We start from the raw sequence: 14,083 nt of genomic DNA on the forward strand, positions 1-14,083 counted from the left end.
AGTCAAAGGATGCTTTCATAATTATACTAAAGTTTGCTTACTTCCTTTGCTACCTCCCTCAATATATAACTGGATAGATCCGATCCACCCCAAGTGCCTTTTTTTTTTGTTTAACTTCAACAGTTTCTCTTCCACTTTCCTCTTAGTTATTACAAATCGTTTAGCTTCCTGTTAAGAGTTTAATAAGCTTCTGTTCTCCACTTCCCTACTGAATCCTCATGTAGGAATGTATATGCAAAATACTCATTCACATTGGCAGCTATCTGAGCAGAATCATCAACAGTCGAACCAGCAATATTAAGTGGATCAATCTGATTCATCCTCTTTCTTCTAGAGTTTACTTTATTTCTATTTAATTGTTTTCACCTACACACACACACGCATGCACGCACACACGCACACAAGTTTGTCAATGATATGCATGAATTTTGCCAGAAGGGATAAGGAGGTGGTTATCCATTTTGTAAGGGAATGATCAGGCCACATTTTGAGTAGTGCATACATGTCTAGAGGCTTCATTTTAGGAAGGATGTAGATCCGTTTGAATGGGTGCAGAGAACACACACACACACACACACACACACACACACACACACACACACACACACACACACACACACACACACACACACACACACACACACACACACACACACAGGTATCTCCTGTGGCATTTATGTCCAATTAGATTGCACTCCAGATAAAACTAAAATAGGGATGCTTTAATTGTGACCCCTGGAATATGCACTATTCACAGTGAGTGTCTGCTTGGTAGTTCTATATAACCAACAGTTGGTCAGGAGAACAAAAGGCTGGTCTTATGAAGAAAGGTTCTGCAAATTGTAGTATCTGGAGACTGTGCACCTGCAAGATGATGTGATTAAGATTTTGAAATGGATTGAGCAAGCTCAATACTAATGGCATTTTTCCTCATTCTCAGACTACACAAACATGAGGGGTTATAAATTTAAATTAAGGAAGGACAGGTGAGGAATTCATGTGTAGAAATTTCCCATCAGGTAGCGGGTGGTTGATTGCTGGAACAAACTTCCATCTGTTGTTGTGGAAGTGGGTAGTTTGAATAGATTCAAGGAAGACCTAGACAAACTATTGGAGGGAATGGCAGGTCGCATGAATTTTTTTTTTTTTTTTTTTGCTGATGCCTTATCTGCTTGATTTTATACCAATACAATTTCAGACTAATAAAATAACACACAATATGAAATTTTTCATATGCTACACCAAGTAATTAAAATCTGTATTCAGCTGTAAATGTGGAAGTAGGACATCAGAGGAGTCCTTTTATGAAATTTACCATGCTGTTGACCCTGATAGCATCAAAAAATGTACATTCGTTTACATGGGGGGGGGGGTTAATTGTGTGATCAGATATGAAGTTTTCTGAGCAGAAGACAGGACTTTTGTCATGAATTTTGCCAGAAGGGATAAGGAGGTGGTTATCCATTTTATAAGGGGATGGTCAGGCCACATTTTGAGTAGTGCATACATGTCTAGAGGCTTCATTTTAGGAAGGATGTAGATCTGTTTGAATGGATGCAGAGAAAACCAACGAGATTAATGTGACGAACAAATTAAAGTCTTACCAGGAAAGGCTTCAGTTCTGCAAACTACAGTGCCTAGAGAGACTAGTCACCTGTAAGGCTTCTGAAAAGGCATTAGCATTAGTAAAGACATAGGATACAAGAAAGCAAGCCTATACAGCATCAGCCAAAAAAAAAAAACCTTCCCATTTCACCCATCCATTCGTTCCAAACATTTGTCATTTGTTCAGTTCTTCCTTGAATTTATTTAAGCTGCCAATTATCAAAATAACAGATGGAAGTTTGTTCCAGCAATCAACCACCCGCTGGTTAAAGGACAATTTTTGCACATCTATTCTACAACTGTCTTTCTTTTCAGTTTGAATTTATGCCCCCTCAGGTGCAGAATCTGGGAAAGAGGAAGAATCCCATTACCATTAAGCTTGGTCAAATCATTCAAGGCCTTATACTGTCAGATCACCTCACAGGTGCTTAGTCTCCAAATGCTGCAATTTGCAGCACTTAAGCCTTTCTTGGTAAGAACAACCATTTGTTCCTCTCATCAATCTAGTTGCCCTTCTCACTTGTTCCAGCAGCTCTACACCCTTCCTAAAATCAGGCCTCCAGACCTGTATGCACTACTCAAGGTGTGGCCTGACCATTTCCTTATACAAAGGGATAATCACCTATTTATCCCTACTAACAAAATTCTTGTATGTCATTGACAAGACCCGATTAGTTTCTCTGGCAATCTGTCTGCACAATTACTCCAGGTATTTTTCATTCCCCACTACCCTGAGTGTAGTACCGCACAGGTGGTACATTACTCTGGAGTTACTGCTACTCATATGCAGTACTTTGCATTTGTCAATGGTAAATTTCAGTTGCTACTTCTCAGCCTATCTGCCCAACTTTTCTAGATCCTGTTGCAGCAGTGTACTGTCATTAACAGCTTTGCCAACCTTCGTATCATATGCAAGCCTTGAACATTAAGCCTGATATACCTTCATCAATATCAATGATAAATATAGAAAACAATGATGGGCCCAACACCGAACTCTGGGGGACTCCACTAATAACATTAGTCCACGAAGAGCAGTGTGCATTGATTACTACTCTCTGTCTTCTCCCACTCAACCATCCCTTTATCCATAGCAGCAACTTGCCCTTAATGCCATACTTCTCCAATTTGTACAATAGTCTTCCATGTGCTCTGAATGAATTCAATAAAATTGATGCTGATGGAATCCTTCCTCTTTCTCACTTCACACATGGGGGGGGAGCATAAATTCAAACTGGGGGAGGATTTAGGTAGATGGTCTGGAGATTTGCCTTCCTCTTGCAGGTGGTTAATTGTTGGAACAAACTTGCATCTGGTTTTGTTGAGGTGGGTAGTTTGAATAAATTCTAGGAAGAACTACACAAACTGTCAGAAGCAGTGTTATTGTTTTTTTGCTGAAAAATACGCTGCTGCCATAAATGTAAAGCCAAATGCATAATTTATGGTTTAAATATTCTGTACCTATGTTATTGACAGTGATTGTTAGTGATGATTTCTGTAAATGATAATAGAGATGATAAGCTATGAACATCATTTATCAGCTTATTAACCAATTTTCTAATTCTTGACTGTTTTCTGTACTTGTCATATTTTCTTAAATTTTGTTGAAATTTCATTATATATTCTTTATAGCTGATGTAAGTAACATAGCAGCCAATTTTAAAATATATTCCTTTTTTTAATGTCCATAGTTCCATCAGCAGAAGTGCAAAGAAGCTATGGTCAAGTGTCCTAACTGCACATCCAAAATACAACCATCAAAACTAAGTGCACATCTCAATAACCGATGTCCACTGGCAGTAGTTCAGTGCAAATACTGTGACAAAGAAGTGAAAAAAGCTGATATTCATGTAAGTTTCAATAATTTATATTTTTTTTCCCTTTAGTACATAGCTTCAAAGAAAAAAGTATTTGAGTTGTTCATTAATGATATCAGTGAATAGATTGCATAATATTCTTTTTTTTTTACTGTATAATAATTTTTCATATACTAGAGAGTAAATTGTAATCTAAAGTTGTATAAGATGCTACCAAAAGTTTGTGGACTGTATAAAAAAAAAATAATAATAATAAGAAGAAAATATTTCAAATATGGTTTCACTTACCAGCTATTCCATGACATCTCCTTTGAAGCAGTTACCTTGAAAGGTCCTCCTCATTATCTGTTGAAGTTCCTTTATCACTGAATCTCAAAATGTCATTAAAGTTCCTTCCTTGAGTTTAAATTTTAATTTAAGTAAAAAAAATTCATATGGATAATGTTAAGTACATATTGTGAAGGAATTGCTAATTGGTTAGGGAATGTGCTAATTGGAGGGCAGATAATGAGTGTGCACCCTGGATTTACCATATATACAGAAAGAGACAATTAAATAGACACTCAGGGAATAACTTCAAATAACTATAGGGGATATACTAGGGTAGTTAAAAAGTAATAAAACGCCAAACAACTGTGTAGGGCAATTGCAGTCTATTATTAGAGGTTCAGGTACACAAAGGTTATGTGTGCCATTAACCACTTAAGCTCTTTATCTTAAAATGTTTAACATCTAAATTACGTAATATACCTTCAGTTTAATAATTAAAAGTATTTAAATGTTGAACGTAACTAATTATATCATTAAATTAAGCTCCATTCCTCATTTCATTGGTTCCAAGAAAAATTTTATTATATTTTACTCCTATTAAATATCCTACTATTAAAGGGCCTTTTTATAGTGTATGAGATTAATCCTTGATATTGAGCATAGTTGAATAAATAAATATTGAACAGAAATTAATAATATAATAAATTATCACTATCAGTCTTTTGGAATTTTTCTTACTGTTCTTGTGACTGCCACTGATAAGTGGCACACACTGGATATTGAAATCATCGACTATTCACTTGATTACCGCCAGCGCTCATGGCTTGAGGCACTGCACATAGCTAACAGTATTAGTACCAAGAATTTCACTAGGGGGAGTGCACTTTCATCCCATTATGGAATCTACTATTTTGCAGTGTGATGAGCACTGGCAATCAACACGTGCACGTAATTCTTCTCTGCTGACACCAGACTTGTGATGCATGATCATGCTCAGCTGACCTTTGCTGTTGTAACCAACATATATATACTGCAATACACCATTCGCTGACTAAGCTGATGAAGAGGCACTTGTCTCGATTGCTACTGTATATTTTATTAGTTTTATCAATATTTTATTGTATTTTAACGCTTTTATTTTATTTTAAGTTAAGTTTGTCAGTTGTCGCTAGAAAGTTTTGTGATATGCAACCCGAAGCTCAAGGCCTGTTTTCCAGTGATAAGTGGAACTTTTATACTGTAATGGCTTTTTCTAACAAAGCATCAAAAATGGGGATAACCTAAAACTATCTTGTCTAATAACAGCATACTCAGTATTGAGCTCTTTTTATGCTCAATACTGAGTAAAGCTCAGTATTGAGCTCAATACTCAATGCTGATAAAGATAAAGAAAAGATAAAGAAACTGCTGTCAGAGAAATTGCACAGGCCAAACTATGATCTCCGGTTTTCACAAATGTATTCTTTCATGATTCAAATATTAATCACATTACCATAGAAATAAATAATCATTAAATGAAGTAAAAGAGTTAATTTATTGGCTGTATATTATAAGTACTGATTAGAGCTGATAAATAATTTGAATATTATTATACATTATTAGCCTTGTTTTATTAATTTATATATTAATAATTGATCAAAAGCCAATAATTCAATTTGATTTTGTTTCCTGCATAGAAACACAAGGGATTCTGTGGTCATGTCATTACCCAGTGCCGACAGTGCACCATACGGATTCCTAGGATGAAGCTTACTGAACATAACCTTTCTGAATGTCCAATGACAGCTATGAAATGTTCACACTGTACATTTCAGTTCGTCCGAAAAAACATTTCTGTAAGAAATGTTTCTTCCACTCCTTTCTTGAACCCACATTTTAATGCTTTTTGTCCTGTACCTTGTTTGTGGTGATGTTTGCCATTAAATACTAAGCATCTATAAATATTCAGTCTAATTTCTATTGCCTGTTTATTCTATAGTACGTACATTTATTCATTCTGTTTCTCTTCCACTGAAACATTTTTGTTATTTATTTTCTTAACAGAAACACGAAGAATCATGTGAATATGTACTTATCAACTGTTCATACTGCAAAGCTGGAATGATTCGACAATTCCTAAATGAACATATGCTGAATTGTCCACAGAAGCCATTAAAATGTTCTCATTGCACAACGGAATTTCCATTTCAAGATATTTTGGTGAGTTTCTATGGATTAAACCAGGTATTTTACTCCTATTAATCCCATTCCCAGTATGTGAAGCTGAACAGAGCTCCCTACCTTGAATGGAGAGAGGTTTCTAGGCTTCCCTTAAAGAAATCTGTAAACTAACTAATTTGCTTATTTTCTGGATGGAAAAATCCTGTGGAAACTTCTACATCTGCTTGAGACTGGCTAATTCAGTCCTGATTGTAAAGTCTACTGAAGATTCCTCCGATTGGAAACAGGAATTGAACCCAGCCTTTCCAAATGGGTAATAGTATAGGTGGCAGTCATCACTATACTGCCATAGAAGCTATATCAGGAATTTAGGTTAAAGAATTTAGTTTTCACATGTGAAGATTACTTTATGCAACAATGGAACAGTTTCTTTCTGCATAATAAAACATATAATCCACCACATATGCCTAACATACCTGCTCAGAACTGCATAGATAAAGTGTGCTTGGAACTTGCATGATTAATGCTGGAATTACAATATTGGTAATTAATTGAACATTTATTTTTTAAATTGGACCAAATCACAGTGTTTTGAAACTCAGTGAACATATAGGTTTTTGATTAATTAAATAACAGTAATAATATCATTTTCAGTGATAATGATATATATTCCAATTACACATTACTGTATTAATGTAATGGTTAATTGCAATTGGGACACATCACTCCTATAAAATATAGTTAATTGAAACAGTCACAAAATGCATGCTCAATGCCCACTCAATGACTGGTAAAAGAACCAGATTAGGAGGACCATCCCTGGAACCCGGAAACAACTGAGAGTAAGTCATCACATAGCAGGCATGCATGCCTACTTATTACATAGCAGGTGGAATGGAACAATCAACTTTTGGAAGTATCATACCTCAATGAAAGACAGATTGATAATGCAGCCATTCATCCAAAGCCCACTGGATGATTACCACTGGTAACTATATAGTGGGCATTCATAAAACCATAATAGCAGGTGTCCGAACGTCTTTTTTTTTAATTTGCCAATCAGTTATCTCAGAAAAAAAAAAATTAAGAAATAGTTTAAATGAGAAACTTCTGATAGTATATTGTATAATAAGAAAAAAAAAATTATTAGAAAACATTGGTGTTCTTCCCCAAAAAAAATTTCCAAACTAACTGCCCAACTTTGGTTGTGTAGTCAGTGTGTTAGAACAGCCAAAAAAAAGAAGGAAACTTCAGTTTCCTTCTTTTTTTGGCTCTTTATTAAGCTACCATAGTTCTCTATTATAACAGTGTTTTTTGATACACACAGTGCCATGAAGAATTTTTTTATGACAAAACTTTTCCAATTAAAAAATAATTATTAAAAACTGAAATTGAAAATGACTATTATACTGGAGGAATACTAAAATGCACATTATATGAGGCTAATAGATACAGTGCAACCTTGATATTGAGGGTGTACTGAATCCAATGGCTTCTGTACACTCTTAATTCAAACTTCAACATGGTTTCATTGTTTTAACCACATGCTGCTTATATTTCATGTTAGAAATAGAGGCCTTACTTTTTGCTGTCTTTCCTTTGGTTTTGACGAAGAAGAAGAAGACATTAAAATCATCAGATTTACAGCATTAAGTACTTCTTTTAATGGTTTTTTTTTTTTTTTTTCAGGTACCTATGTATTTTTTCGTATTTTTGGTTACATAAGGTCATCCCCATATCCTACCCTATAAAAAGCATTACTGAGACTAGCAGTTTGCATGATCTACTAAGATGATACACAGTAAAATTCAAAGCAGTAACAATTAATTGCAATTTATTCAAAATTAAATTAAAGCTTTTTAGTTTAACGAATTCAAGGAAATTTATGAACATTGTTAAATCACCATCAAAGTCAGATAGTGATTTAGCAAAAGTATTAGATACCACATTTAGTAACTATTTCATTGTTCAATAAATTCTTATTGCAATGGATGGGCTTGTTGAAGTGATGCCAGTTCCCCAATATGTAGTTTAAAGTCACTTAGTCTTAAATCATCACATTTAGTAATATGAAGTCAATTTCTTTGTTTGGAGGGAAGTTGAATGACCTAAAGTGGGTCATCCAGAATAAAATATTTATATATAACTACTTACTAAACATGCACAAACCTTTACCTACCACAGATGTATGGTAATTAATTTATTAGAAAATTAATAGCTATTACCAATAATTTTCTATCTGGTGCCTATGTGAATTGTAAATACAAAATGACCAAAGGAAATAGATAAGACCAGTAAAATTTACTGCTTTGAAATTGATAAGACCAGTAAAATTTGATATACAAAGTGTGGAAAGTTCTGCACCCTAGGCTCTAGCTTGGTCAATTGTAAATTACCAAACTTGCTTGGAGGGACCCACCTCCACCAGTGAACCCCTGCCTCTTATTGCCTCCCAGGTAATCCCACTATGCATGGACTGTTCTGCGAGACTTGTGAATGTGATATCGGTTGTGAAAAGAGATACATATATATAGAGAGAAAAGATTTTAAAAAAAAGAGTAGTATGGGAGGAGAGTAATAAATATATACAGTGGTGGACAAAAAAAAATGCATCACTTGTGAATTTTGCAAATAATGTGTTTTGTGCTGCATTGTGGGTTGCAAAAAAGTGCAAAATGCATTTGTTAGATGGGATATATATCTCTGTGAATGAAATTCAATAAAAAGACTCCACCTGATATACCTAATTGCCATAAATATCTTCCCAAAGGGTAAAATGTGTAATTAATGGAAATATGAGAAATCATGCAAATGGCAATCATGACAACCAAACATACATTTTATTGCATTTACATGTACAAACTGAAATGACAAGTTAACGTAATAGTATTAAGTACTGTAATAAGTACTGTAAATAAGCAAAATAAGTCGTCTATATTTTGTTGTTCCTCCCCGAGCTTCAAATATAGCCTTCTAATGTCCTGGCATAGAGTTAATCAACTTCTGGATATACGGTTGCCCAATTTCGTGGTACCATTCTCTTACAATGCTCTGCTGCAGCTGAATCTTACTTGTTGAATTTTTCTGGGCAATTTTAGATGATATTATGTACCAGCAATTTTCAATATGGTTCAAATCTAGACTGTTGTCGAGCCAGTCCAACACTGTAATGCCAGCATTTCTGAGGTATGACTGCACCTTAAGGGAGAAAAACGAGGGAAAACATTGGTGTAAGTACGTTTTAAGCTTTGTGAGACAAGAAGACAAACTAATCATTAAATCTAAATAGCATAAAACTTACCAATTTTGCTATGTGGCAAGGTGCTGAGTCCTGTTGAAAAATGCAGTTTTGGACATCTGTATGGTGATTCCTAATAACGGGTTTCAGGCACTCTTCCAAGAAAGCAGTGTAGGTTTCTGCATTCACCGTTCTGTTAATAAATTTAATTGGCCCCACCCCTTTGCTTCTTATGCATCCCCAGGCCTTCTGACCAGCGGGGAACTTTACAGTCGGTGTTATGCAGTCAGGATGGTATGCCTCCGATTTTCATCTTCTGACATATCGCTTCCCATCCAATTCTTGATCAGACCGGGGTTTGAGCCTGTTACCACCAAATATGGAGGATGTGGAAAGGTCAGGGAATGGTCACCGCATATCCCCAGAGCAATATCCCTATGGCCTTAGTTGCTAATTCTCCTAAAAAAAAAAAAAAAACCAAATAACATAAAAAAAAAATTCTGTTGAATTTCAATTCAACAGAAAAGATGGTGTCCCATTGCTCTTTTGTCCACGAAACATGTATTTTAGCGAAAGAAAGTCACTTTTTCCTCATTTGTTGGGTCAACAAAGCCTTCTTTTTGGGCTGATAGGCATACAGACCACATTCCGAAACCGTCTTTGGATAGTTCGTGCACTTGTTTCAACACCAGAGGCCATCTCAAAGTCCAGTTTTAGGTCAGGAGCACTAGCAGGCATAGCCATTTCATATATCGGTCTTGGGAAGGCATAGTCACTCTCATACGGCCTGATCCAGGTCTTCTCTTCACATTACCGGTTTCATGCTTTATTTTCAGCACCCAGAGTTGACTGGTGGCAGCCTGTTTTATCAGCAATAGCATGTGTAGAATGCCCTTCCTGGGACAGAGCAACAGCTACACTTTTTTTTTCTTGGTGTCAACTGAACATATAGAGCCATGCTTACACCTCCACAAAATAGGATACTAATGAGCGTGTACATCCTTCGAATGCCATATTTATAGAAATAGCTGATGCAATACCTTGTGATTACTGTCTGATGCAATAGAAGCGTTATCTGAGGCAATACCTTTGCTTCTTTGCGACAAACAAAATGACTATAATCAAACAATATCTTATATATTTCACTATAAACGTTACTTTTTTAAAAGTGATGCAGTTTTTTTGTCTTCCACTGTGGTTGTAATTAAACTAAATGGATAAGTTTACAGATCATAAACCTATAAAGTTTTATTGAGCATTCTATAAAGTTATTATCTTATTAATTAATTGATAAGGAGATAACTATATTTCCTTTTCATTTCTATTAATCACAGAAAATGAAAAAACATTTAATTTTAGAAAAACTCAAATGTGTCCGAAATGTAATGCATTGCATAATTAAGTAACTTGTTTTCGTTTCGCTTCAAATAATTTCTTTCACTTTCCCCTCAGTTATTACAAAATCATTTAGTTCCCTTTAGAATTTGATGTACTTCTGGTATCTCTATCCTTAAATTCCTCATGTGTGAATGTATATGCAAAATATCTATTCACTTTGTCAGCAACCTGAGAAGTATCGTCATAAATTTATATGTAGTGGGGCAATGTGATTTATCTCTTTCTTTCTAGGTGTTTATATGTAAATAAGTCTTTGCTGCTTTTCTTTGCATCTTTTGCCAGAGACTTCTTGTAATCTTCCTTGTTTTGCCTAACCTACATTTGTGATTTTATTGAAGACCAGATTGTATCTTCTGTATGCTTCTGTATTACCTGATAATGTATATGTATCCCATTTATTTTTCTTCTCTGCCACAAGTCTGATTAATTCATCTTACATCTATTTAGGTCTAAGCCTTGAACAGTATCTCTTAGTTGTTATAAAAAGACTATTAGTTTCTACAATTACTACCTTGAATGAATGCTTCACATTTAAAATTCACAGTTAGCCACACTACAGAATTTAAAAACTTTCTGAGACCATTATAGTTAGTCACCTTTATGAAAGAAAAAGGCTGCCCCTTTGCCCTTGACATTAGTCTTTAAGTAAATGCCACATCAGTACACTGTGAGCACTGCTTCCTTCTGGTTCTCTTTTATCTGCAGATTTTTAATACACGAAGAGTTCCTCCGATAATCAGATCAAGAATGTTGCCTTTTCTCGTTGCATCCCAATTACTATCAGCAGATGAATTGTTTTTGTGCATTTGCCTGTTGCAGCAATTGTTCTCTACCTGGATCAATGAAATCAGTGCCTTTCTGGATTTGATTGACAAGAAAGTCTTGATTCAGTGAGTAATGCAGAAAGAAACTACTCATGTACAGATAAATTATTCCTTCGCTAGCTGTTCGAAATATGTGCCAAAAGATATTCAGATAACAAGTAGTTATACAGTAAGCCTCAATAAATTTTAATTTGGATAATCCAGGATATTTTTTATTTGTGATATGCAGTGTCTGATTTCTAAATATCTCTTAGAAGTAATTTCATTTTTGAAATTCTTTTTATGGAAAATGATAAAAAAGTGAAGGTAACTGTACAAAAAAATTAAAATCTTATTGCAACATTTTCAATAGAAGCATGAAAATTCCTGTGGATATGCAACTGTTAAGTGCAAAGCTTGCAAAATTGGAATTAGTCGTATGAATCTAGAAAATCACAAAACTTCAGAATGCCCCATGAAGGAAGTTGAATGTCAGCACTGCACATTTTGCTTTCCAAGGAAAGATATTTCAGTAAGTAATAAGTCAGTTTATATTTCATTTAATATTAAATGGATTTTTTATATATATTATAGAGTGATATCAAAGGTTGAGATGAAAGAAATTAAAAATGGTAGAATATAGCCTTAAGGTGGATTTAACATTTTTGCCTGCAGCAGATGCACACATACACACACGCACACACGCACGCTTCATTAAGTTCATGTCTAAAAAGGGAAAGTTTATAGTAACATAATCTGAAACAGAGCACTGGCCAGAAGTATTGTTAATAACCTAGCAATAAATTTTAATTTGGATAATTGAGGATTTCTTTTATTTGGTATGTGCAGTTTATAATTTCTAAATGCCTCTTAAAAGTAATTTCCTTTTAGAAATTTTTTTTATGGAAAATGATGAAAAGGTGAAGGGAACTCTACAAAAAAAAAATTAAAATCTTATTCCAACATTTTCTATAGAAGCATTGAAAACTGCTGTGGATATGCAACTGTTAAGTATCCAGCTTGTAAAACTGGAATTAGTCGTATGAATCTAGAAACTCCCACAGCTTCGGAATGCCCCATGAAGGAAGTTGAATGTCAGCACTGTACATTCCGCTTTTTAAGGAAAGACATCTCAGTTGGCGCCTCCTTAGCCAGGTGGGCAGGAGCAGCAGTGCGTAGCACACGCTTCTTGATTAGACTGTGGTTCGAGCCCATGACCACCAAATACGGAGGATGCGGAAAGATCAGGAAATGACCACCGTATACCCCCGCCAGAGCAATATGGCCTTAGTTGTTAATGCTCCTAAAAACCAAATAACAAAACAAACATCTCAGTAAGTAATGAGTCACTTTATATTTCATTTAATATTAAATGGATTTTTTATATGTACATATTATAGAGTGATATCAGATGTTGAGATGAAAGAAACTAAAAATGACAGAATATAGGTTTAAGGTGGAGTTAACATTTTAACCTACAGCAAACTATTGTTAAATTTATATGAATTGTTTATATGTAACTGGCTTATATGTATATTAGAACTAGAAAATGATAGGGATTAATTAATTACAAACAATATCGAGGCATTGTTAGGTGGGTTGGAAAACTGCTAGCTTGGGAGGGATACACGGACTAATAGATTAACAGTAGCCGCTGGCAGAGGTGAAAGTGATTCTTGCACTGCTTCTATTGGAATGAGCAGCAGCCAAACAAGTTGCAGGGGATTTCAGAGACTGCTGGGAGTCGTTGCGGAACAAGTAAATACATGGGCTGTGTTAGGGTAGCTAAGAATAGGAACAGATGCGTGTATACTTGCGTGTACACCAATGCTAGGAGTTTGGTAAATAAATTTGATGAATTTGAGGTGTTGGTCAAAACATCAAAGGCAGATATTGTTGGGTTATAGAGACGTGGTGTCGCACAGATATAAGGAATGCAGAAATGGAATTTGGGGACTACAATGTGTACAGGAATGATAGACAGCAAATAATGGGAGGAGGGGTTATGCTGTTAGTTAAGAAACACATAAAATCCAAGGAAGTACAGCCAGTCAATATGGCTGGACAGTGCAGTGTCGAGTCAGTTTGGTGTGACACATGCACTGGGAAATCAAAATTGAGAGCAGGAATGTGTTATAGGCCTAATGACTCTGATGAGTATAATAAACAGGTGTACAGAGAAATAGATTGAGCCAGTAAATCAGAGTGTCTTATAAGGGGAGATTTTAATTTCCCAGATATTGACTGGAATTTGTGGATTGGTCACTCACACACTAGCAAGACTTTTGTGGGTTTATTAGATGATTGTTTTCTACAGCAGCATGTTTGGAAGGCAACTAAGGGAGTAATACTCTTGATCTGATTATGAGTAGTGATTCTTCATGCATTAAGAATCTGCATATAAAGGAACCACCAGGTGGCAGTGATCAAAGTGTGCTGAAGTGGGATTTACTCAAACTGGTAACTACCATCAGGGAAAAGGGAAGGGTTTTTGCTTTCGTAAAGGTGACTATGGTGGTCTGAGACAGTATTTAAATTGTATACTGTGGAACAACTGATGATGTTACCAACAGCAAATTCAAAATGGGAAGCATTCAAAGAATTAATCTTGGAAGCTGCTAGACTTTTCATATCAATTATTAAGAAATATTGTTCAAGGTTTAGGGGCGACTCAGTAGCCATATGGGCAGGAGCAGCAGTGCGCACCACACGATTCTTGACTACCGCATATCCCCGGAGCAATATGGCCTTAGTTGCTAATGTTCCTAAAAACCAAATAACAAACATCAAGGTTT

General features: G+C 35.3%; 1 protein-coding gene across 1 annotated transcript in view; it reads left to right on the top strand.

The window, feature by feature from the left end:
- LOC150080001 (uncharacterized) overlaps positions 1–14,083 on the top strand; it is a 276,163-nt gene that overhangs the window by 142,924 nt on the left and 119,156 nt on the right. Inside the window, exons 11-12 of the mRNA XM_090383329.1 lie at positions 3,294–3,452; positions 11,662–11,820. Of these exons, the coding sequence (XP_090239455.1) occupies positions 3,294–3,452; positions 11,662–11,820 (318 nt within the window). The remainder of the gene's footprint in view (positions 1–3,293; positions 3,453–11,661; positions 11,821–14,083) is intronic.

Source organism: Mastigoproctus giganteus, chromosome 10 (assembly GCF_048544385.1).
Source record: "Mastigoproctus giganteus isolate SK-2022 chromosome 10, ASM4854438v1, whole genome shotgun sequence".
Classification (NCBI taxonomy): Eukaryota; Metazoa; Arthropoda; class Arachnida; order Uropygi; family Thelyphonidae; genus Mastigoproctus; species Mastigoproctus giganteus.